This window comes from Delphinapterus leucas, chromosome 4, assembly GCF_059928025.1.
Source record: "Delphinapterus leucas isolate spDelLeu-1000000601 "Yukka" chromosome 4, BTC_Dleu_Yukka2, whole genome shotgun sequence".
In the NCBI taxonomy this organism is placed as follows: domain Eukaryota; kingdom Metazoa; phylum Chordata; class Mammalia; order Artiodactyla; family Monodontidae; genus Delphinapterus; species Delphinapterus leucas.
The window spans coordinates 79,971,286-79,996,553 of NC_143132.1; the positions used below are offsets into that span (position 1 = coordinate 79,971,286).

General features: G+C 49.8%; 1 protein-coding gene and 1 long non-coding RNA gene across 7 annotated transcripts in view; one reads left to right on the plus strand and one right to left on the minus strand.

Annotated features, from left to right (window-relative positions):
* The window catches only part of LOC111172782 (uncharacterized), a 29,784-nt gene extending 27,533 nt beyond the window's left edge, over positions 1–2,251 (minus strand). For all 3 annotated transcript variants that reach the window (XR_016393029.1, XR_016393030.1, XR_016393028.1), the window contains exon 1: positions 145–2,251. This is a non-coding gene — a long non-coding RNA (uncharacterized LOC111172782). The remainder of the gene's footprint in view (positions 1–144) is intronic.
* On the plus strand, positions 723–24,722 carry BCL6 (BCL6 transcription repressor). Of its 4 annotated transcripts, none has more exons than XM_022569861.3 (10): positions 723–810; positions 11,214–11,252; positions 12,072–12,244; positions 14,019–14,240; positions 15,868–16,839; positions 17,387–17,571; positions 18,976–19,143; positions 20,241–20,371; positions 20,486–20,623; positions 23,515–24,722. In XM_022569861.3, the coding sequence occupies exons 3-10, from the start codon at positions 12,084–12,086 to the stop codon at positions 23,656–23,658; spliced, it is 2,121 nt and encodes a 706-aa protein (XP_022425569.1). In that variant the 5' UTR covers positions 723–810; positions 11,214–11,252; positions 12,072–12,083; the 3' UTR covers positions 23,659–24,722. The 4 variants fall into 4 exon arrangements, with proteins under 4 accessions (XP_022425569.1, XP_089766823.1, XP_089766822.1 ...); XM_089910696.1 differs by lacking the exon at positions 723–810 and adding an exon at positions 817–1,613; XM_022569851.3 differs by lacking the exon at positions 723–810 and adding an exon at positions 2,314–10,058.
* Positions 24,723–25,268: the final 546 nt, after the last annotated feature.

Here is a 25,268-nt window from a genome sequence, read left to right on the forward strand (position 1 = left end):
AAAGGCAAAAATCAGAAGCAAAAATCCGAAACCCATCAAAATACAATAACCCCAAATCCCGAGCCACCACACCAACAAGGAAAACAAAAAACAAAAAACAAAAAACAAAACTGTCCCAAATAAAAATAAAGCAAATGAACCCACCGAAAACTGCTTGGCAAATATTTTTCTCGTGGTGCCTAATATTCTAGCTGGAAAGAGCTGTGGTGTTTATTGTTTTTTTCTCTTACTCGCCTCGAAACCTACTATATATAACAGACTTTTCCCAAAGGTTCGAACCTCTCGCTCCCTTTTGTGTGTTGAGCTCGAGGAGCTGAGTTTACGGGGAAGAGAGGAGGAATTAGCCCCAGACCCCGGGAAAGCAAAGCGCACTCCCCCTCTTATGTCACCGAATAGCAAATTAGTTCTCAGAATTCCAGAGGCCGAGCTTTGCTACAGCAAAGACGCCGACGTCACAGAGGGGGCGCCCACGTGACGGTGGCGGAGCAGGCTGTACCATCGTCCGGGGGCCGGGGAGGGAGAGCCACCGTCTGGCCCCTCGAGCCTCACACCGAAACCTCCAAACCCGAGACGCCCAGCCTGTGAGGAACCCGAAATATGCCGGACAGTGGGAAAATATTGTGGCTTTGAGGGCTTTTTATGGGCCAAAGCAGGCAAAAGTCGCGGAGAGCTGACACCGAGTCCTCCCCTGCCACGTAGCAGTGGTAAGGCCCGCAGCTCAAATTCCGAGAATTGAGCTCTGTTGATTCTTAGAACTGGGGTTCTTAGAAGTGGTGATGCAAGAAGTTTCTAGGAAAGGCCGGACACCAGGTGATTATTGCTGTTGCTGCCGCCGCTGCTGCTGCTGCTGCCGCCGCCGCCGCCGCTGTTGCCGCTGGTGCCGCTGCCGCCGCCGCTGCTCATGATCATTATTTTACCTTTTAATTCTTTTTTTTTCCGCTCTTGCCAAATGCTTTGGCTACAAGTTTCCTATGTGTATCTATTGATGTAAATGTATATATTTATTTATTGTAGCTGTCAGGTGTTAAAATAAATGCCGAAGATTAGTCCCACGTCTCTCCCACTCTAGGATATAGATTTTTATATATTTACTATTTTATTCTTGTTGTCTTTGAGTGAATTGGCCGGTTTGGGGAGGCTTTTGCCACCCTCCCTTGTGTTGTTTTGGTTTTTGAAAAGGAGGTGGAGGAGAGGAAGGAGGGGAATTAGGGGGCGGCCGGAGCAGAAAGGACGAGACAGTGCTTGGGGGGGTGGTGATTCGGGCAAGTCTGGGGGCTGTCTGGCCCCAGACGGCGGAGAGGACGCGCGCTAGCGCTCTCGCTCTTTCTGCTGCTGCTTGCGTACGGCTTGTGATCTCGCTGGATTCGTGCGGCTGTGTTTTTTCCCTCTTTTCTCGCTTGCAAACTGCCTTCCTTGCTCCCTCGCTCCAGCCTCGTCTTCCCTCCCTCCCTCCTCCTTTCCCTCGCCTCTCCTTCCTTCCCCTCTCACGTCCTTCTTGGTCACTCCGGGAGGCGAGGAGGGAGGCTGCCCGCTCGCTCGCCCCGCTGGCTCCCTTCCACCGGCCTTGGTCCTCTAGATTCCCTACCTCCGAGCCGAGATTTGGGAGGAAAAATGCAAGCGAACTCCTCGTTTTGTTTTTATTTTTTGTTTTTCATAAACCCAGTTGAAGTATGGGGTTCTCCTCTTTCTTTTCAGAGCCGTGGTCTTCCTAACGAGATTCGAGTGTTTTGGTGTCCCCTTCCCCTGCGTTTTGGGGGAGGTTTAGCTTGCCTGGGGGCGGGGATGTTGAATACTTTGAAAATTATTCTTTCTTGGTTGCAGTCTAGAGAGTCGGGAAGCCCCGCGCGCTCCCTCACCCCATCGTGGGGAGGGAAGCTTGTGGCGGGACGGGGATTTGGGGGGTGGGTGGGAAAGGGGTGCGCGTTTGCACCTGCGGTGCTGTTCAGCGTGCGGGGACTCCGGGAACCTTCGCAGGACGGCCCAGCCAAGCGGGAAGGTGGCGGGATTTCTGGCGGTCACGGTGTTTGTATTTTGGGCGCTTCGTGACTCGGTGTTAGCTCCCAATGGCTGTTCCCCCGCTTTCCTAAATTTTATTTTTCCCATGGTGCAGGCTTTGTAAAAACAAACCAACAAACAAGAACTGCGGGCCGGAGGGTAGCCGGCGTCAAGGCTTCAGATTCCCGAGGTCGTTGCGCTGGGCGAGGGGAAAAACAAACAGCCCCAGCCCGCGGTCCTACGTGCGAGACCCGGGAGGAGAGAAGGGCACTTTGTGGCCCCGGCTGGGGGATCTGGCGCGGGAGAAGGGGGCGCGGGCGCGAACGGGAGATCTTTGTGAGTGATTTTGCAAAAACGGATTGCGAGGTTGGTTGGATTTGCAACCTGTGGCTCTCCTTGAGGGAGTAAGAATGCGGGAAGGCGGCGGCGGCGGCGGCCCGGGGAGGGAGTGGGTGGGGAGTTGGAGCCTCGGAAATCGGCTGCGCTGGGGAGCAGCGGGAGCGAGGGGCCACCCCGCTGCCGGATGCAGTGACCGTGGTAAACGTCTTGAGAACTGTGGATTGCGTTGCCTTTATGATGCCGTATTATCTTGGAACTCTGGCCAAAAATGGAACTAGTGTGGCAATAATGAGTTTTAAAAGCTATCCTATGGAAAACAAGTACACAAACCTACAAATTAAAAAAAAAAGCATGAAAAAGACCCTTTTTATGTTGTGCACTTTCTCGAAATGTTTGACTTGGTGGTGGGGGTCCTGACAGCTGAGCCGAAGGAATGACCCCAAAGTGGGTGCTCAAAGTCCAGAGCTGTTACTGGGTCCCTGACCTCTTCTGTGAGCTGGTCATCCCCCCACCCCAGGAAACTGATTTAATCCTTTATGGATTTTGTGTTCAGTTTATAGTTTCCAGGAGGTAAATCTTGTAATGCTTTAGTCTTTTTCTTTTTTTTTTTAAGTAAAATGTCAGTAGATGCATTTTTTTACTTAAAAAAAAAAGTAAAAAGAAAAAAAGTGGGGCAGGAGAGAAGGAACCAGGGAAAGGGCTGTTTAGAAATACAGTTTGTGGCTCTGAGCGATGCCACTGGCTTCCTCTACAGAGACTGCCAGTTTCCCTTTTTCTTTGCAAGGTGTGTGTGGTTTTGATAAATAACTTTAAAAAAAAAAGTAAGAGGGGGGCCCGCAGGATCTGTCAGGAGACAGGTATCTATTTTGCTCATTATTTACTACTAAGAGCCTTTGGCACTGGAACAGAGCCTCGTAAATCTGCAACCCAAGTTGAAGTTCATCTGGCCCTAGTCCACCCGCTATTCCTGGAGGTAGCAAACATGAGCTCAGAGGAACGAGGTGAAATCACATTCTTGCTTTAAAATATATGTGTGTTTTCTTTTAAAAGGAGAAAAGATATTTGTCTCTGGGGGAGGAGGAAATGGAAAGGGAGTACCAGGAGATGGGCATTCCCTTGCTAAAATGACTGTAGTTGAGTCTTCAGGCCAAAATAGAAACCTGAAGATGGGAAATAGTCCTCCCTCCCCCCACTTATAAATAGAAGGTTCCAATATCCTATTTGGAAGATTTCCAATACTGCAGGCCCAAGCACTGACTGGTTTTAAGGGTCTGTTGATAGTGACAATAAGGCTAGTAGCTGTTTGTAAAAACCGGGCAACTTGAAGAAGGCAGCTAGAAGTGGGAATTCTCCAATTGGCCATTTCCTCTATGCTCAGTTTTGAAGGGTTCTACCCCTTGCTTTCTTGAAAAGCCTGTCCCATTTTTATTGTGTGTTTGGTTGACAGGAATGGGACTCCAGACTCTTAAGCTGTCGTTTGCTGAGCCTTAAAGAGTTCCAGTTATTGGTTGAGTAAATGGTAGCCATGGCTAGATGTCAAAATTCTTCCTTCCCTCTCTCCTTTGCCGGGTAGCCACACTCACAACCCACTTTGTTGTGAAAAATTTAGCGATTCAGAGGAGGTGGTGCGGCAGCGCCACCCCTCGGTGGGTGAAACTATCTATTTGCAAAAGTCAAATATTTGAAAAATGTTGTGAAATGACCTTTTGAGGATTTTTTTTTTCTTTAGGAAGGGGAGATAAAAGTAGCTTTTTAAACAAGGACTTTGTAGTTGATCTCTCAAAAGGAGGGAGAAAAGCTAGGATGGTATCATAATAGGCGAAGTAGTTCGAGTGTGTGTGTGTGTGTGTGTGTGTGTGTGTGTGTGCGCGCGCGCGCGCGCGCGCTCTCGGGGAGGCTTGCCTGGTTGGCTTTAAGTAGAGGAGTTCTCCTGGCGGAGGTAGCCCCCCTTCCCTCTTGGACTTGACCTCTCAGGGCACCCGAATTCTGCTGTCTGTCTGATATTGAAACAAGGAGGAATGTTTTGGTGTAAAAAACCATAGCGACTGGAAGTCCTGTAGTTTTGCTGGCGGTTGAAGATGGTGTATGCGGGGGTGGGTCGGGGAGGGAGGTTTGTGGATGGACTGGGGCAATGGTAGGCTGATCCGTAGCCGGGTTTGGAGTCCTCCGGGAGTCAAAGTAGTGTGGCGCGTGCCAGTTGCCTGCACTGCGCAACAAGTGGGAAAGCCACCGCAGTGATCCGAGCGAGGGTGCTGTGTTGTGGGAAAGCTGGCCGGTTTCTCTTCGCCCCACTGGAAGCCAGGAACGGCCCTTCCCAACCCTCCCCGCCTCCCACTCTGAGACGAGAGCCCCACCAAAAGACCAACTCGTCCCCACTCCCCCATCCCCGGCTTAGCCGAGCGCTGTTAAGCCTGCCCTTGGCCTCCAGGACCCCTTTTCTACGTGGGAATCAGTTTATCCCCGACTGTTTTGCTGGTCGACCAGTGTTTGGCAGAAAGCTCTGGTAATGCCGTCGACTGCCTTCTGCTTTTTGAAGACATGTGTACCCTTTCTTTCTCTTCCCAATACATTCAGCCTTTCGGGCTGGAAGAATCAAGGTATACTACATGAACGCAGCTCCAGATACCGCGTTTTGGTTGCTAGAGGCCTGAGCATCGGGAAGAAGGAATTACATCTAGTAAATTCAGTGTTTTCCAGCTTTGCCCTATGGAGGCACCCCCCCCTTCCCTTAAGAGACAACAACAGCAAAAAGGTGGAGGGCAGTCGGGTGTGGAAGGCTGTGGTCGCGCGGCGATTTTCGCACGGACTGAGTCCGCCACCTAGTGGTGGGTCCTGGCTGAGTTCCCCGCCTAGGGCAGTGGACCGACCGCGTCACCTACGGGTCCCCAAGTATCCCAACCAGGTGCTAGGACTGACAGAGGGGAGGGTACCCTCCAATGAGGATGACACCCAACCTCCAAAGTTTTGGTACGATGGATGAAAATTAGAAAGCCTGCGGATGCTTGCTCCATCCACAGCCACTCAGCGACGGGCATCTGTCTCCGCTAAGAGAACCGAAAAGTACCGGATTCTGAAAACACGATTTTCCAGTCTCTGTGGCCTCTCCCCCGGAAAAGTCAATAGTGGAGGGATGCCACAGGGGCTCTAGGACATATATCGCTTTACAGTTGAGGAAACAGGCCTGATGAGAGGGTTAATGGCGAGTTAGTGACCTAACCGGAACCAGATTTTAAGCTTCTGAATTCCAGGTCAGTGACTTAAAGTCAAAGGCGAGTTTATCTCCGCCCCTTTGAGTTATCTAAGAGAAAGGAGCAGAAGTCAGAGGGAGCCATGATTTTAACCTCTTAGGTTAAAAGGCTGGAAAGGGTTCCCCAGCTGTCTCCGAGGAATTTGTTTAGAAAGCATGGCCCAAGATTTTCAGTCACAGACATGAAAAGCCTACGGTAGTGCTCAGGGGTGGGAGTCTCAGTTCTTGGGAGGGGGCTGTGCGTGTGTTAGGGCGTGATTAAAGCCCAGTCCCTAGAGTTGCAGAGATGCACCTCGCTGCTCCCGAGGCTCACATTTGGATCCTGAAATAGCTCTCTTCCCCTTCTTTCCAAACTTTGTTTAGTGGCTTGGCGAGAAATCAGTTGTGTGTGTGTGGGTCCTATGGACAGGCAGAGTGAAATCCACAACAGCTTCGCGGCAAAGTTTTCTTTCTCGGAGCTCAAAATTTAAGATGGCAAACGCGCGACCGAGTGCTGGCGGCCCCTAGCGACCGCAGACGCGCACACCCGCGGGAGAAGCCGTTGTTTCCACCGCCCTGGTCCGCCGGAATCGAGTTCCGCCTCTCCCGCTGCGGGAGCTGTAGGAGGCCGCGTCGGAGAAACGCGCCTCTGTTCGGGTTGGAAACGAATCTGGGGACGGGTTTGAAGAGCGGTCAAGTTTGACTCATCGCTTTCCAAGGACAGTTAGTGCCTTCCATCTTCATTAACGTGAATAAAGACCTTGGCTGACTTCTGTCCAGATCGGATTTTTAAAGGCATTGTTTGCCTGGGGAGATCATGCCTCTCCCCTCTCCCGCCAGACTTTTTGCAAAGGCCGAGCCCGGTCCAGCCAGGATGGCCAAAATATCTTTGCTCGTGGTCGGCTGGCATCGACTGCCGGCCCTTTCTGGAAGGCTGTCACGAGCTGGGCGCCTGGGGAGCGTCCTTTCTGCAGCTCCTCTTCAGATCTTGATGATAAAACACATCCCTCTATTTTATTGCATTTCCTAGAAGCTTGCAGGCTTGCAAGAGCGCTGTTGGCAGGAAGTGTGATAGAAATGAAAGTCAGGACATAATGTCCCTGAACACCTCCTCGGTCACCCAAAGCGACTGCCGAGGCCACCGCGTTATCAAATTCACTTTCATCTACTGTCTTCCTACCCTCCCGCCCCCCAGCCAAGAGCGCGAGGAGTGTTTCTCCCCCAAAACAAAAACAACTCGGCGGTTTGACCCTACCCCGCCACCTCCAGATCACCATGGCTAGACCCGAGCAGCTCATTAGCTGAGGCGCTGCGGAGAAATGGAGCGCTCCGAAAGGAGCCCTGATGCTGGTTCCACTGAGGCAGCTCCAACCTTATTAAGATCCCCCGTCCCTGCCCCTAAAGAGTGCTCCGCACTTCCAAATTCTCCTTTGGATTTCTCAACGAGTTATTGGAGTTATTAGATGACCAATAATCCAAAACCCGAACGGGATATTGAAGGGGGAAGGGCGGAAGGCATTCTCCAAATCGGGAGACTGTGTCTAAACTAGGTCAATGGGAAGGAGGGGCGGGGCGACAAGGAGTTGTCGGTTTTAAGCCTTGATGGAGAGCTCCCTCTAGTGTTAGGCAGCGGTAAAACATGATTAGGTTTGAGCTAGTCCCGGAACCACTGGCCTCCTAATTTCCAATAAATGCATTTACTTAATTTTAGCTTCCCTTCCTAGATTCTTATCCCAGACCCATATTAAATTCCAGCCTTCGCTTTCACCTTTATCCCATCGGGCGAAGGGATGAGAAAGTGGGATTTTATGAAGCCAGAGAGGCCCAGTCTTTACTGACCCCGCCTCCGCTGCTGATGTGATGCGCGGCGCACTGTGACGCTACCCGCCAGTTTTAGGAGTGGACTGCGGCCTTACAGGTTGCATCTTTCGCGCCCCCTACTCCCCACCTCCCGGCCCCCAAAAGTGCCCCTCGGAGCCCGATACTGAGACCGATTAGGCGATGGCGCCCAGGGATTGTAATTCCGAGAAAGGCCACGGGAAGGCGAGGCAACCTTGGAGCGCGCCCATGAACGCGATAGGGTTTGCGCCCAGGGCCCTGCCGAATCCCAACCTTTTCTCTATGGTTTCGGAGAAATCGGATTCGGAAATTCCGAAATCTGGCCCGGTTCGGCCTGACAGCTCCTATTCTAAAGATCTTAGGCGGAAACCGAGCCGAGCTGGGTTCGCCTTCTTGCCAACGTAGGCGGAAGGGGCTTTCTGTTTAGTTTTCCTCCAACTCGGCTGGGGAGCGCTGGATGGAGACCCTCAGTCCTCGGGACTCCATCTTTTTTACCTTGAGGCCTCGCCTAACCACTCCCTTTAAAACAGGGGGAGGGGCGGGGGGGGCAAGCAAAATGAGAGAAAGAAAGATAAAAAAAGACACACCAGGCAAACAAACACCGGAATTCGGCAACTTGAAGTCATGAAATAAGCCTGGGATTGGACTCGAAATCCTGGGTTCTAGACCAGCTGTGCCTGACTTTCCCTATTTATAAAACTGTTATGGGGAAAGGGTTGAACTAGGTGAACAGTAGGAGTTCTGGACCGGGAGCGGACGAGGTATTTAGGGGAAAGTGTGCCGTATTCCTCGCGAGCCTCCTCCCCGGGCGCCCACCCCCTCCTGCAACCTCGCCGGGTGAATCCCCGGCGGCCCGCGCGGCGCAGGCTGCGATCCTGGCGGCCGTCCGGGCCGGCAGCTTCCTGGAAAGTTACTTCTCGTTGGAGCCGGCGATAGGCAGAGAGTGTTCTTTGAAATCCGCTGAGTTGAGATCGACTACGTTCCGGGAATGAGAGGGTTGTGCCATTCCCCTCACTGCCCCCTGCCTTGACGGCGTAACAGGAAAAAAAAAGAGAAAGAAAAAAGGCACACATAATGTTCGTTACCGAGGTGCACGAAAAGTTTTTTTTGAATGTAACCAAATTAAGGGCTGCCACCGGGGTACCGCCGGGCGTCCGCCGCGCCTGCGGGGTCTTCGAGGTGGACGGGCCGCGGTGCGGGCAGCACGCCCGGGGGTGGGCGGTCCCTGGCAGACAGGTACGGTGTGATGGGGGTGGGCGAATCTGCGGATCTGCGCGGGCTTGCCCTGGCCGCACGGCTCGATTTTGTGCCCTTGTGTGTGAGCAAGAGACGGGGGCTGCCTCTGGAGGCGGGAGGGAAAGGCTGGGGTCTTTCATATTGGATGGCTTTGCTCTCCTCACCTCTTGTCTCTCTCCCTCTCCTTTATGCTGTCTTCTTTCTCTTTGACTTTTTGGAGGAGGAGTTCCCTCTTTTTTTCTTCTTCAAACTCTTTAAAGGATCTGCCTTCTCAAGGTGCCTCATTGAAAATACACAGGGAAAGCGCCAAAGGGAAAGTGTGTGGGCTGAAAAAGACCATGTTTAGCTCTCACTTGGTGGTTTCCGCGACTGGGGCTGGCTGGGGTGGGGAGAGCCCACGTCTGGGCCCTTGCAGATGTCAGTTTCTCCTTGACAGCTCTGCTCTCTTGGTAGTTTCTGTGGAATGAGTCTTGCGTTTGGCATTGGTGGGATGGCCGAAGCTAGGAGACGGGGTTCATCCTGGGCTTTGCTTGGAATTAGTTCTGAGATCTTGGGCAAGACATCCCCTGGAGCCTCAGTGGCCTCCGAGTAAATGGGGGCTGTTATTGTTATCAGCCACAATAATGGATGGGAAAGAGCTGAGTGGTCCCAAAAACCAAACCAGATGCTGTAGTGCTCCCACACCTGCAGCATCTAGAGGGCGGCAGCGTTGCCCACACCCACTGTAACCCACATACTCACTAGTTGTGGGGCTCCGAAGACAAAGCTAGCTGAGAAAGGAGTGGACTTAATAAGGACAGGGGCCTGAGTGTATGTGCCTTGTTTTTGGTCAAGCCAGGCCGAGAGGTTTACAGTGGAAAGTGCCCAGCCTAGGGCCTGGCTGACAGTGGACCCAGGGGAATTGTTTTGTTTGTTTGTTTCATTCCGCATCTGGAGTGAGTCATTGCCACTTGTCAAGGTGAAATGGCAAATCTGGGCTTCCTGTGGTTCCAAAAGTCTGTGACTGGAAATCCACAGGCAAGATGGTGTTTGAAGCTTGTTCCAGGGCAGCCTTAGGTATTCCAGAAGGGTTGAGGGATCTCTTCCACGGGGGAAGAGGGGAAGGTTTATAAATCAACCTCACATGTGTCTTCAGCATTCGTTTTCCAAGGAGACCATCCTTGGACTTTGGTTAGGACCCATTCAGTGTATCTCTCTTTGCCCATCTTGAGTTAGAATGGGGAGAGGAGGAAATAAATAGGTTCTTTTGTCTTTTTCTATCCTCTCCCTTCCCCCATTTCCTTCCCCCATCCCCACTCACTCACATGCACACATTAACCTTGAAGCCGATGAGACTGAGTGACTGGCACTTGGGACCACAGAGAAATGTCAGAGTGTTTGGTTACAGACTCAAGGAAACCTCTCATTTTAGAGTGCTCATTTGGTAAGACTCAGCAGCCTGGAATGGGGGCAAAGTGCTTGTGTGAGGGAAGGAACTTAAAAATGAGATTCACCCACATCAGGGTGCTGTCTTGCATGTTCTACAGCACGTAGGCTGATTTGGAAAGGGAACAGGAATTTAAGCCAGAAGACCTAGGGCCAGGTCACTCACCGTTTATGTGGCCCAATATGACCTCCCTGGCCTCGGGCCCCTTTACCCGGAAGATAACTCTAAAGGGCTACACTTTAAAAAAAGTCGGGCAAGGGGGGGGGTTGTGGTTTCAAATATTGTTTTGTTTTGCAGCCCACATGTGATCATAAATGATAGTCTTTCACCTATGCTTTAAATTATTTTGTTTTAGAGAAACCAGTTTGGAGAGGGTCCATATTTCCTAAGCGCTTCCTGGCCGGTTCTCAGCTAAACCTCACAGTTAAATCTTTCACCAGCAGGGGGAAGCACAAACTCGGAAGTTTGTAGCCCTGTATCTGGTCTTAGGCCCAAGAGGGATGGGAGGGGAAATTTCAAAAAAGGAGAGAAGAGTAGATATACCATCTCAGGCTGTATTCTGCAGATTCCTTATTCCGTCTTAAGTGTTTCAGCTAGTCAGGAAATACTGCCTAGCTGTTTGTCCTGAGCAAGCCACTTGAACCCAAGTCTCAGTTTTGTCATCAGTGAAATAGGGACAAAGATGTTGACCCTGTTGGCCTTGTGGAGTCATTCTAGGCCTTGAAAGATAATATTTTAGCAGGTTTTGAAAAGCATCCAGAGTTTTTAGGCCCCTGAAGGATCATTCTCATTAGTATTGAAAGAATCACTTTCATTATTTTTTTCTTTCCCATAAACTCAAGGGCCTTTGGATGGCATACATTTTTTACTCTGAGAGAGGAAATAAATGTGTCTATGTATATGTAATTAATGTATGAAATTGTATTCCCAGTACTCAGGGTAAAAACATTATTATCGCATGGCTTTGGATGCCCGTTGTTTCCGTAAGAGCCGAGCTGGAAAAACTGTTTGCTAGCTTGTGGTAAAACCGCACCAGCTGGCAGGCTGCAGCTATCAAAGTAAAACTAAATATGTGTGTCCTAAAATAAGACTATAGTGGACAATCTTACATTCATTAAATCAATTTCTGTTTGCTTTTTATCTTCCCTGCAGGTTTTAAGCAAAATTTTGGACTGTGAATCAAGGCATTGGGTAAGTAAATTGAATTATATGCTTTACAATTTTGTGGACAAACTTTTCTTTTAATTTGCCAATGTATGTGTCTCTGTGAATGGTGCCACTCTTCATTAGATGAGATAAAGGAGAGCCGGTTGCCTGTCCGTCACACCCAGCCCCCACCCCTTTGCCCCTGCATTCGACTGTCTTAACACTGTTGTGCGATCACTCATTCTCTTACTCGTTTCTCGGTTCCCATTAATTTAGCCACCTACTCTGCACCAGCAAGGCGCTAGGTGCTCAGGATACAGTCAGACAATCCTGAAGCCTAGCAGGGGAGAGACAGATGGTGGCTGGGATAATGAAATGAGATGCCGATGAGAATAGCTACGATTTTTGAGAATCTACTGTGGACCAGGCACGTATCTCTAAGTTTTACAACCGCATAGGAATTACTACTCCCATTTTGGGAAACTGAAGCCCAGAAACCGTAAAACAACTTGCTCCAAGTCACACAGCCTGCAAAAGGTATGGCCCATGCGCTAACCTTCAAAGCATGCTTTCTCTCCCCTGTCACATACTCACTGCCTCTCAATGCTGGCAGCGTGTTTGGTATGTGGAGAAAACATTCAACAAATATTCATTCCCTCCTCTTTCCCCAGTAGGGTTTTCTGTTAACAAGTTGGTTAAAGATTATTAGCTCATTGTACAGACATGAAGAGTAATGCCCAGAGATGTGCCATGAGTTGTTCAAAAGCAAACACAAGGGAGCAGGCTAAGCCACCTGCTCTCACACTCCTGGTAAGAAGGAAACAGGTTCTGGAGGACTAACAAGATTCTGACCTTTTCTTTCAGGTGAAGAAAAAAATGGCCTCACCGGCTGACAGCTGTATCCAGTTCACCCGCCACGCCAGTGACGTTCTTCTCAACCTTAATCGCCTCCGGAGCCGCGACATCTTGACGGATGTTGTCATAGTGGTGAGCCGGGAGCAGTTCCGAGCCCATAAGACGGTCCTCATGGCCTGCAGGTGAGGGGTCTGGAAGTGGAAGGTGGACGATGGATATAAGGGGAGCGATGGTGCCGGCTGCCAGTGTGGAGCATGGAGGCCTCTGGCTGTGTTTGGGATCACATCTCATTTTTCTCCAGATCTCCAGCACATGGCCTGGCCGAGTGGGTTCTCAGGAAGCAAACGAATGAACACACTTTTAGAAAAGAAAGAGTTTCTGTTCTGTGGGGATAGAGGGAGAAGAAATCATATACTGTCTCCGGAAGAGATGTGTTTTGGGCAAACATGGAGACTAACTTCAGTGAACCAGTGAAAAAATGAAAAGTGAAAGCGAGTTTTAAAATATTTTAAGCAAGTTAATTTGAGATCTTTTGCTCTTTTTTTTTCTATGACTGTATTTATTTATACCATGACTATATTTCTATGGGTGTTTCCGAGCATATGTAAGTTGGTGAAAGTGAGCTGGCTAATTCTTCGTACTTGACAAGTATTTCAAGTGTTCAGAGCAATTTATGTTACAGCACCTCCCTGGATCTCCATAGTGGCCTGTGTTACGGATGGCACGATTAGCTCCATTTCATAGATGATAAAATGAAGACATTCATAGGCAAACTGATGTAGAGCCAGGGATCTTGATTGCTAGTAGAGGACTTATTCAATATCTACAACAAGCACCTTTGTTTTAAATAGTGGAGAGGTTTATAGAGAGAGAAAAAGAATAGGTAACGCTAACCGAATGCTTACTATGTGCCAGGCATCAATCTGTCCCCTTCACATTCTCATTCTTGCCACAGGCCTGTAAGGGAGACACTCTTGTTTCTGCTTTGCAGAGAAGGAAACCAAGGTGCAGGGAAGTGAAGTCTCTTACCCAAGGTTGCCTAGCTAACTACTGGGTGAAGTCTAGCTCACTTCTGGCAACACGCTCAGAAAGAGTAGAATCCAGATGACAGTCCAGAATTTTGGCCACTCACTGAGTGCTCTTTCCTCTACCAGACACCATGGTACCTGGAGGCTTGGCTTGACACTGACTTGGCTCTCCTAGGAGTACTGACCTTGCGATCGTCTACGGACTTTTAGAAAATCAGTAAACTGTAGATGTAGGCATCATTTTATTTGTCATCAATACCCAATTTGCTTCTAAAAAAATACAATAAGATTTTAAAAATAAGGATAATGTGATGGAACAAGAAAAGAAATGCTTATCCCAAAGATATAGACTCAAAATAGTTACTGCAAATGAATGCTAAATTTAGCTCTGGTAAGCTGTGCAGTTAAGACCAAAAGAATACAGGTTCTGTGACTTTGTGAAAATCACTTGACCTCTTTTTTTTTTTTTTTTTTTTTGCGGTACGCGGGCCTCTCACTGTTGTGGCCTCTCCCGTTGCGGAGCACAGGCCCAGCGGCCATGGCTCACGGGCCCAGCCGCTCTGCGGCATGTGGGATCTTCCCGGACCGGGGCACGAACCCATGTCCCCCCTGCATCGGCAGGTGGACTCTCAACCACTGCGCCACCAGGGAAGCCCTCACTTGACCTCTTTGATCTTAGTTCCCCCGTTTGTAAAGGGAGAGAAGGATAGAATCTACCTTGCAAGGTTATGAGGAGCACGGGATAGTGTATGTAAGTGTGTAATGACTCTCTGGGATTTAGTAAATTCTCCATAAATGGCAACTATTATTAATTGCCATGGAAGCTCTGGAGCTAGGTCCAGGGGAGAGGGGCTGAGCGTCCGTGGTGACTGTAATTGATAACAGTTTCTATGTGTCTGTTATAGTGAGACATTTCTTTGTCTTACAGTGGCCTGTTCTACAGCATCTTCACAGACCAGCTGAAATGCAACCTCAGTGTGATCAACCTGGATCCTGAGATCAACCCGGAGGGGTTCTGCATCCTCCTGGACTTCATGTACACGTCTCGGCTCAATCTGCGGGAGGGCAACATCATGGCCGTGATGGCCACAGCTATGTACCTGCAGATGGAGCATGTCGTGGACACTTGCCGGAAGTTCATCAAGGCCAGGTGAGCTGCTGCCTAGATGGAAGCCTCGGAGATGGAAGGGATCAGACAGGGTCGGAAACAATTGATAATGCTTGCACACAGAAGAAATAATCCTCTGTGATATGCCACAACCTACCTTTCCACTGCTTTTGCACACTCCTGCTACCTAGATATGCCATGTGCATCCCCACTTCTTGCTTCCTTCCATTCACTTGATAGACCCTTTCCTCCCACCCATCCTGCAAGACCACGCCTGGATGCCAGCTTCTTCATAGATGTTTGTGCAGTTATCACTTTGCTCTTTCCTCAGCTCTTCAGCTGTGTCTGAAAGCCTTTTGCCTGTCTTTTAGACTTTGCCTCTGTTTTCACTATTTGCATACATATTTTAGTTCTCCTTTAGGCTTCCACTGTAACTGTTTACATATGCCCCTTAGTTCCCCCACCAGACTGTGGGCTGCTTTACTCACCTTTTATGTCACCCTGCTCCTACTGGAGAGAACATTTATTGAATTAAATAGGGTTCACTGGGTCTAGCCCCCTACCTGAGGGCTGGTAAGACATGACTATCACGGAAAGATGAGGAACCTGAGAGCCAAAGAAGGGAAGAGCTTTGCTAAGTGGAACAGAGACTTGGGCTTGACTTCTGTAGAACCGTTTGATTCAGCTACTCCAGGATAATTACATCCCTTCTCAGACAGAAAGGTTTGCGGCCTCTGTTTGAACATCTCCAGGAGCCAGGAACTCAGTGTTCCCAGAGCCATGCAGTTCTCCCTTGGATAGTTTGAAAGCTCTTCTTTACAGCGAGTTGAAATCTGGCTCCCTTCACCTTCACTCCTTGGTTCTAGCTCTGTTAACTGTGATCAGACCGAGCTGGCCTATTTTTCACCCACATAATGTCCCTTCAAGTATACGCAGCTTGAGCTCTTTGTCTCCTGTGGGTGATAATGGTGGCAAGATCATCATTATGAATGCTTTCTCTGGGTCAGGCCTTGCGCTTGGAGCGTTCAGTAACTTGCTCCAGGTCACAGAGCTGCTAAGTGGCACAACAGGGACTGGAAACCAGGTCTGGCTGCTGCAGAGCCAGGGCTTCCTACGCTGGAACGTGCTGCCTGTTCTCCAAAGTAAACTTCCCCACGGCTCCAGTCAGTATATAGAGCGAGTCCCTTCTTCACAGGGCGCCAGTATAACAAAGACCCTCCAAACATGTGGCACCAACATCGTATAAGTTCTTCCCTCCCTGAAGCTCAGTTTCCAGGTGTGTAAAATGGAGACAGTAATTCCTGATCTACATCCCTTCTGTAAGGATGAAATGAGATAAGGACTCTGATAGCTTTATATTCTATAACATTTGAATAATTATAGATTCACGCATATGTATACATATGGGACTTAAACATACAAAATCACGTCTAAACAGGCACTGATTGTGTGGGTAACTCACTTCCCTTTTCTGGGCTTTGTTTCCCCAGCTGTGGGCTAGATTGCTAGACTTTTAGCAGAACTGCCTTGTAACTGCAAGTGTTTCCCTACTCCAGAGCCACATCGCCCAGGTCTGACTGACTCAAGTGCAAATGTGGTTTCATAGACCAGTGTCACTTGGAAGGTTCTGATTTGGAGGCCGGGGTCTTCTCTCTTTTTGCTCCTGCAGTGAAGCAGAGATGGTCCCTGCCATTAAGCCTCCCCGTGAAGACTTCCTGAACAGCCGGATGCTGATGCCCCAAGACATCATGGCCTATCGGGGCCGGGAGGTGGTGGAGAACAGCCTGCCCCTGAGGAACGCCCCTGGGTGTGAGAGCAGAGCCTTCGCCCCCAGCCTGTACAATGGCCTGTCCACGCCGCCAGCCTCGTACCCTATGTATGGCCACCTTCCGGTCAGCAGCTTCCTCTTCTCCGACGAGGAGCTGCGGGATGCCCGGATGCCTGTGGCCAACCCCTTCCCCAAGGAGCGGACCCTCCCCTGCGACAGTGCCAGGCCAGTCCCCAGTGAGTACAGTCGGCCGGCCATGGAGCTGTCCCCCACTGTGGGCCACAACAACGTGTACTCACCCAAGGAGGCAGCCCTGGAGGAGGCACGGAGTGATATGCACTACAGTGTGGCCGAGGGCCCCAAGCCTGCTGCCCCCTCGGCCCGGAGCGCCCCATACTTCGCCTGTGACAAGGCCGGCAAAGAAGAAGAGAGGCCCTCGTCGGAGGATGAGATTGCCCTGCATTTCGAGCCGCCCAATGCACCCCTGAACCGGAAGGGTCTGGTTAGCCCGCAGAGCCCCCAGAAGTCCGACTGCCAACCCAACTCACCCACGGAGTCCTGCAGCAGCAAGAACGCCTGCATCCTCCAGACCTCCGGGTCCCCTCCGGCCAAAAGCCCCACTGACCCCAAAGCCTGCAACTGGAAGAAGTACAAGTTCATCGTGCTCAACAGCCTCAACCAGAACGCCAAACCAGAGGGGCCCGAGCAGGCCGAGCTGGGCCGCCTTTCCCCTCGAGCCTACACTGCCCCAGCGGCCTGCCAGCCGCCCATGGAGCCCGAGACCCTTGACCTCCAGTCCCCAACCAAGCTCAGCACCAGTGGGGAGGACTCCACCATCCCACAGGCCAGCAGGCTCAATAACATCGTCAACAGGTGATTTCAGAGGCAGTCCGGACCTGGGGTCGGGGCTTACCGGGGCAGGGTTCTGGGGTCACTTCTGATGGGTGCAGGGCGCTGTGTTCTGCTCTTGCCTGAAATGCTGAGCACATTGGAGGTATGGGCCAAGGCCTATTGATTGAATTGGCCTAAGTGAGGAAGGACCTTGAGCTTCGGTATATTTTCACAGAGAGAGAGAATTCCCCTCCATGGTAGACGAGCATTCCAAGAATCCCAGGCTCCTGCGATCTCTGTGGCAGGCGGGAGTCCTCTTCCTTGCCTTGGACCGAGGGAGGCTGTGGACTGTAGCACTGAGGGGAGGAAACTGGGCCCGGGAGTGGAGTTTGGGCTCAGTGTGGCCCCCATCAGTGATCTCCATGTGTCTGCTATTTGGAGGTAGGCTTGGGGATAAATAACTCTGTGACTCCAGATTCCAAGTGGCCTCTGGGCTGCCCTGAGCACAGGGAAGAGGGGATGCAAAAATGCCAGGCAGAGCGCTCTGCCCTGCTCCAGCTGCTGAGGCCCTTTCCTCCCACCCCCGCAGGTCACTGACCGGCTCCCCACGCAGCAGCAGTGAGAGCCACTCTCCGCTCTACCTGCACGCCCCCAAGTGCACGTCCTGTGGCTCTCAGTCCCCGCAGCACGCAGAGATGTGCCTCCACGCCACTGGTCCCACGTTCCCCGAGGAGCTGGGAGAGACCCAGTCTGAGTACTCAGATTCCAGCTGTGGTGAGTTCCTTCCCCTCCCTCCCCTGGCCTCTGCCTCTGCTCCGCAGGCCTTGTGTTTCCATTTTATTTACGCTGTTGTCATTGATTGGGAGAAGCCCCTGGTTGGAAGTCCAATGGCATTTAAATCAGCAACCCATAGTCCCACTCTTGACCTCGTAGGGAACTAGGTTGACCAAAGCAAGGGTTGGGGAATTTGAGTTAATCTGGGGGACTACAGAAGGACCACACAGCCCTTTCAGCTTCCTTCCAGCAAAGTTGGCTGTGGGGCTGGCTATAACCAGCTCCCGGAGCCTTCTCAGGCCCACTGGACCCAAACTGATTGGTGTGCGTGTTGGTTCACCCTGCTAGGCTGTACGTTCCAGAAGGAGAAGAGTCCGGCCTTATTCATGCCTGCATTTCCCATCGGGCCTAGTGAGCCTAGCACAGAGTAGGCACTCAGTTATTGTCAGCTGAATTCGATTAGTTGAACTGGTTATTAATAATTATTAATTATTAATATAATTATTTCTGGATAGTGTGTGACTGGCCTCCCCAGTTTTTACCTCTTCCTCCAGCTCTGTCTGTAGCAGGATAGCCCAGTGATGCCACTTCGGGGGTAAACCGCCATGATGTGTCATTTCCAAATTGTTAAAACAAAAGAAAAAATTAGTTATTTACACTCAGAGGCTTGGCACAGGGTCATGGACCAATAGTTGGGAGAGCAGGGACTGTCCCCTCCTGGCCCCGTGGCCATTTGCCTTTGCTCTACACTCCAGTTCCTTCTCTCTGGGCCTGTGTTTCTACTTCCACCATCATCTTTGGTCTCCCTATCTCAAACTGTTTGGGAGACATGAAGTCCAGATAGGTGCAGGGGTGACCATGGTCATCATTAATTCCTCCTTTGATGACCTCAAAGTATCTTTGACTTTGATTCATATCTTACATTCCTATGATGCTTTATGTTATACAACGTGATCCTGCGAGGTAGGCAGGACAGGGGTTTATTATCCTGATTTTGGAGATAGAGACACAGACAGAGGCTGTCTTACCCGAGGGCTTCTGTGTATGAATGTAAGTAGAACTATGACCTGATAAGGAAAGTCAGTTCTCAGAGCTCTCGAGAGAAGGAAGTGCCAAGCTTTCCTCAAGCTGGCACAGGCCATGTGGGTACCTGTGGGTTTGAGTTTCCCTCCTATACCTTAATATTCAAATCTGTCTCCTTTCGCCTCCACGATCGAGACTCTAAATGCTAAGAAAAAGAGAATCCGCACAGGCCCTTTGCTCTGGGCTCCCGTGAACCCTGGGCAGACAGGGCGCTGGGGGCTCAGTTTGGCCCTGGGGGGAGCTCCAGAGTGGGGAGGCCTCGGAGCCCTACCTCCCTTCCTTGTGGTGCTGACGCTGGTGCCCCCTCCCACCCTCCGACAGAGAACGGGGCCTTCTTCTGCAATGAGTGTGACTGCCGCTTTTCTGAGGAGGCCTCCCTCAAGAGGCATACGCTGCAGACCCACAGTGACAAACCCTACAAGTGTGACCGCTGCCAGGCCTCCTTTCGCTACAAGGGCAACCTCGCCAGCCACAAGACCGTCCACACGGGTATGGCCCTGTACACCCTGCCCCCACCCCCCGAGCTCACCAGGGTTCCCCAGGGGCAGGGCGGGGAGAGCATTCTCGAGAAAGCAGTGTAGGGCCTTGGTGCCCGGTGGGGTGAGGCAGGGGGCAGGTGCTGCCCTGGCCTGAGTGCTGGCCTAGCCCCGCCATGTCTTTGCTTAGTGACCCAGCCACTCCCCACATCCTTTGTCTTTCCTCTGACAGGCTCTGTCTTGCTTCTCCACCTTTGCTGGGGTCGGAAGTGTTAATCCCACTGCACAGGGGAAGAAACTTTGGCTGAGAGGGGCAAAGTCGATTCGGTTTTTATAAATCAGAAAAACGCTAAAGGCCTCTTGATTCCCTCTAAGGGCTTGTTCCTTATCAACTCACATTCCTTTCCCAGGTAGCGTCTAATAACCTGATTGTTGTCCAAAGTTGACTCTCTCCTGGTATTTTAAATGGGTCTATTATCCCAGAAACTTTCCATGAAGGAAGGCTCGGCCCTTCTATTGGTTTCCTCTGTCTGAGCAACTACTCCAACTCGGGCCCCAGCTCTCGTGCAAATGGAATCCAGCTGTAGTTGCCACAAGCGGAAAAGCGTGTTTGTTCTCAAGGAGAGAAACTAGAGCGGCCTGATTGTGTCTCTCTGGGGAGTGGGTTGATGACTGAATCAGTCTTACCCAAGGGAAGAGCTAGAAGAGCCTTCCCAGGTCATCTAAACTCACCCCTTGGGTTCCAGAGAGGGAAACTGAGGCCCAGAGAAGGAGAGTGACATGTCCACGTCCCACAGTTAGATAATCCCAATGAAAAGGCTGGTTCTTGGAACCTCGCTCCCTCCTTGTCCCACGCCCTGCGTCCTTTCCCTCCCTCCACGTCACCACCTGCTTCTTGAGCCTGGCCGTGGGCGAGGTGTGCTGGTGCGTGTGTAAGAGAGGGCTGGCAGGCAGGGGTGGCCAAGCCCTGACGCCTCTCTCTGACATCTTCCAAGGGAAGGAAAGCCAAAGTGGCCCCAGGAAGGGCAGCTTGCTTTGAAATCCAGGGCTCGGGGACTGTGGAGACCTCTGCTGAGTGTGGCTTGCCTTTTCCCCTTCTCTCGGTAACAGGTGAGAAGCCCTATCGCTGTAACATCTGCGGGGCCCAGTTCAACCGGCCAGCCAACCTGAAAACCCACACCCGAATTCACTCCGGAGAGAAGCCCTACAAGTGCGAAACGTGCGGAGCCAGATTTGTCCAGGTGAGCAGAGGGCGTGGGGAAGGACCCTAGTCCCGGGTGCCGCTGAGAGGCTGCAGCGTGTCTGTAGCCCACCCCGGCAGAGCCTCTCACTTCGCTCTTTGCTCTCCTGCGCAGGTGGCCCACCTCCGTGCCCACGTGCTCATCCACACTGGCGAGAAGCCCTATCCCTGTGAAATCTGTGGCACCCGTTTCCGGCACCTTCAGACTCTGAAGAGCCACCTGCGAATCCACACGGGAGAGAAACCTTACCATGTACGTTAGCCTCTCGTGGCTGCTGTCTGGCCTGGGATGGGTGCGGAGGTGGAGGGCTGGGGCCGCAGGACTGTTTGCTCTAATCTCAGGCACGCAGTGGGATGACCACTGAACTCTAATGGTCCTAAGACAACCAGCTTGACCTTGGCCTGAGTCTTAGTTTGCTCATCTTTAAAGTGGACGTGTTGGGCTAGGTGATCCGGGCCTTAGGAAAGAGGCCTGAATTGTGAATACATAGATATCGGAGTCATTCATTCATTCCACAGTCGCTTATTGAGTGCTTCCAGCACGGCCCTAAACTGGGCTACATGTCTGCTTCAGAGGAGCTAAGGTGTTTAAGGAGGGGCAGTCAATAGAGTAGGAGGAGAACCAGAAGAATGTGGTGATACAAGGGAAAAAAACAGAGAAAAGGCAACTGCAGGTGACCAGCAGCGAAAGGCCATGATCGGGCCATTGGAATCACAGTGTTCTAGGGCAGGGTCTCAGCCAACTATGGCTTGTGGGCTAATTTTTGAAATTCCATGAACTAAGAATGGTTTTTATACTTTCAAATGGCTAAAAAGAAATCAAAAGAATAATATTTTGTGACATACAAATTATATAAAATTTAAATTTCAATGTCCACAAATAAGGTTTTATTGGCACACAGCCAGGCTCACTTGTTTACGTATGTCTCTGGCCTCTTTCACACTATAATGCAGAGCTGAGTAGTTGTGTCAGAGAATATCAGGCCCACAAAGCGTAAAATATTTACTGTCTGGCTCTTTACAGAAACAGTTTGCCGATCTCTGCTGTAAAGGGGAGAGATACTGGCCAGGTAGCTGAGATATCTGGGTTCTTATTCCAGCTTTGACAATGACCCATTTTAGGGCTGTGGGCAAACCCTGACCCTCTCACTGGGCCACAGTTTTCTTTCTCTATGAAATAGAGAGGATGCTGTAGATGAGCAGTTTTCAAACTGTGCTCTTTCAATCACTGAGGTTCTGCAACCCCGCAGGACAGGACGGGAATGTTTCCATTTAATTTGAAAAAAGAGTCCCATGGTTTACAGGTGTGGAAACTACTGTTATAGATGAGGCTGGCTTTGCTGAGTTTATGGCATCGCTCTAGGTCGTGATGGGCACAAGGACGAATGAGTAAATCGTTAACCCATATCGCAAATGTTAACCTGAAAAGGTGGTTACTTTCATTCAGTTGTTTATCAGTCCTTGAGTGAACATCTTCTTACTTGCTTTTGTTCTTGGGCAAATTAATTATCTTCTCTGTACCTTAATTTCCTCATCTGTAAAATTAGCCTGATAATAACACCTACCTCATGGAGTCATATTAAATTAATGGATTCCCTGAAGTGTTCAGAACAGTGCTTGGCCCATAGTGAGAGTCCAGTACATATTTGCTGTTTCAATTATTTTGTGGATGTTTAGATGCACAGGAATGTCAGAATTAAGAGTGACCTTCAGAGTGTATTGACCCAGTCCCTTACAGAAGCAAAAGCCAAGGCTCAGAGAGAAATGCCGCACTCAGGACACACAGCAGTGGGTGCCATAGATATGAGGGGCCCTTGTCTCCCAAGACCGGGGCTCTTTCTACTCACTGCCTGCCCATTTAATTTTTCTAAATATATTTCCATTTTTATTTTAAAACATATTCTCTATATGAACATATTTTATTACACTTTTATTAGGGGATAGTTTTTTGTGTTTTGTTTTTTTTTTGCGGTACGCGGGCCTCTCACTGTTGCGGCCTCTCCCGTTGCGGAGCACAGGCTCCGGACGCGCAGGCTCAGCGGCCATGGCTCACGGGCCCAGCCGCTCCGCGGCATGTGGGATCCTCCCGGACCGGGGCACGAACCCATGTCCCCTGCATCGGCAGGCGGACTCTCAACCACTGCGCCACCAGGGAAGCCCCTAGGGGATAGTTTTAGATCTATAGAAAAGTTGCAAAGATAGTATGGAGAGTTCCCATATATACCCAGTTTTCCCCTGTTGCTAACGTCTTACTACTAGGGTACATTTATCACAACTAATGAACCCATTCTGGTACGTTATGATTAACTGAAGTCCATACTTTATTTGGGTTTTCTTAGTTTTTACCTAAAATGTTTTTCTGTTCCAGGATTGCATCAGGTTACCCCATTACATTTAGTCATCCATTTTATTTTTAAAGAACTTTCCCACTAAAACCATTATCATCCATTCATCGAATCAAAGCAAGAAACAGCTCTACTTGCTAATGCCTTGTTAGCTGATCTGAGGTGTACACACTAACGTAAAGGAATATAACTGTATTTTTTAAGCATATCCTAGATTCCAGAATTTTTATGAATTCAGACTGTTCTAATCCATTTATCCAGATATGTTCAGATTTATTGCATAATTGTCTGAGGTATATTCTATTAGGAACTGGGAAGATTATAAAGTTTAGTAAGAAGTGCTCACCACCATCAAAGGATTCCCTACCTGAGAAGGATGCTAATGCATGGGATGGCAAGGCTATCTGGCATTACATGGCAAGGCTAGAAATCTTACAGAAGTCAAAGGAAAGAGGGATTATTTTCATCCTTGAGGGATTCAGGAAAGCCTTAAAAATTTGGGGAGTCTGCATCGGAACTGCATTTTTGGTTTAGACTTGAACTTGTGGAGCTGAAGCAGGGAAATTCATCTCAAGTGGGGTAAAAGCATGACCAACACTTTGGAAAGCAAGGAAGGGACATTTGTACACAGCTTACTTGTCCCTTAGCAGAAGCCAGAATTCATGTGGGTTCTCAAACTGGCCTTCCAGAGGGAAGAGCTGCCCCATCCCTTGAAGGGAGAATCTCCTTCTCAAGGTCCTTGAGTAATGACATGTTTCTTGAGTTGATGACTAACAGTTTGCCTCTGGTTCTCTTCCAGTGTGAGAAATGTAACCTGCATTTCCGTCACAAAAGCCAGCTGCGTCTTCACTTGCGCCAGAAGCACGGTGCCATTACCAACACCAAGGTGCAATACCGTGTGTCCGCCACTGACCTGCCCCCGGAGCTCCCCAAAGCCTGCTGAAGCATGGAGTGTTGATGCTTTCCATTCGAGCCCCTTCTCAGAATCTACCCAAAGGATACTGTAACACTTTACCATGTTCATCCCATGATGTAGTGCCTCTTTCATCCACTAGTGCAAATCATAGCTGGGGGAGTGGGGGGGTGGGGGAGGGGCGGGGGGAGGGGGAGCCAAGGCCGCTCCCCTCCCCCACTGCCGTAAAACATTAAGAAAATAATACTGCTTCTTCTCCTATGTGTAAGGCGAACCATGTCAGCAAAAAGCAAAATCATTTTATATATCGAAGCTGGGGGAGTATGCAAAAGTTCTGACTTGACTCAGTCTGCAAAATGAGGAATGTATATGTTTTGTGGGATCAGCTGTTTCTTTTGTATGTAAATGTGCATTCTTTTAAAAGAAGAGACTTCGGTATGTTATCAAAGAGAGGGCTTTAATTTTTTTAACCAAAGGTGAAGGAATATATGGCAGAGTTGTAAATATATAAATATATATATATATAAAATAAATATATATAAACCTAAAAAAGATATATTAAAAATATAAAACCGCGTTAAAGGCTCGATTTTGTATCTGCAGGCAGACACGGATCTGAGAATCTTTATGAGAAAGAGCACTTAAGAGAATATTTTAAGTATTGCATCTGTATAAGTAAGAAAATATTTTGTCTAAAATGCCTCAGTGTATTTGTATTTTTTTGCAAGTGAAGGTTTACAATTTACAAAGTGTGTATTAAAAAAAAGAACAAAAAAAGCTGCGGAAGGAAAAACGTGTAGTTTTGTTCTAGTTTTCGGTTTGTATATACCTGTACCACGTGTCCTACGGTGCCTTTTTTTCATGGAAGTTTTCAGCGGGCAACGACCGCACCATCCCTTTTGGAAGTGTAGGCAGACACAGGGACTTGGAGTTATCACTAACTAAGCTCTCTTTGGGAATGTTTGTCTCATCCCATTCTGCGTCATGCTCGTGTTATAACTACTCCGGAGACAGGGTTTGGCTGTGTCTAAACTGCATTACTGAGTTGTAAAATATAGCTGTACAAATACAAGAATAAAATGTTGAAAAGTCAAGTCGGTTTGTTCTGGGATTTTTTTCCTTGTGCCGGAATTGAGACTTGGATGAGTCTGTTTCCCCAGCTCTTCACCTGGTGGGAGGTGCTCACGGAGGGCAGCCGCCACTGGCCACGGGGGCTCAGAAAGGCAGAGGCTGGGGCTTGCTCCTGCTGGCTGGGCAGGGACCTACACCTTTGGCCCCTGGCAACAGGCTGGACCAAAGACTGCAGATTCTGGTCATGAAGCGCTCAGGTGGGGGGTTTTGGATGGACCTCTCGCCTCTATCTCTGGCCAGTTCCCTCCTCTTTCTGTTTGTTTTTTTTGGTAGTTGTTTTAACCAGCTTCATTCACTTTATTTCTCACTCAGAGCTCTAGGCTGAGCTTTAGATAAATGACCTCAGTTATAGCCCTTCTGACACCAATGTATGTGTCCTTTCCTCCCCTGGGCCTTGGAGATTCTGCCCTTTCTGTGAAGTGAGAAGACTCATCACCTCCTGGCTTCATAAACAATTTCTCTCTGCTGGGGTCCAAGGACAGTACGGAGGCATCTGCCTCAACTCACGC

Excerpts from the sequence above, each read along its gene's own strand:
- BCL6 (XM_022569861.3), top strand. The coding sequence starts at position 12,084 with ATGGCCTCACCGGCTGACAGCTGTATCCAGTTCACCCGCCACGCCAGT. Across the intron at positions 16,840-17,386 it reads CTCAATAACATCGTCAACAG|GTCACTGACCGGCTCCCCAC; the intron begins GTGATTTCAGAG and ends CCACCCCCGCAG. Across the intron at positions 17,572-18,975 it reads GTACTCAGATTCCAGCTGTG|AGAACGGGGCCTTCTTCTGC; the intron begins GTGAGTTCCTTC and ends ACCCTCCGACAG.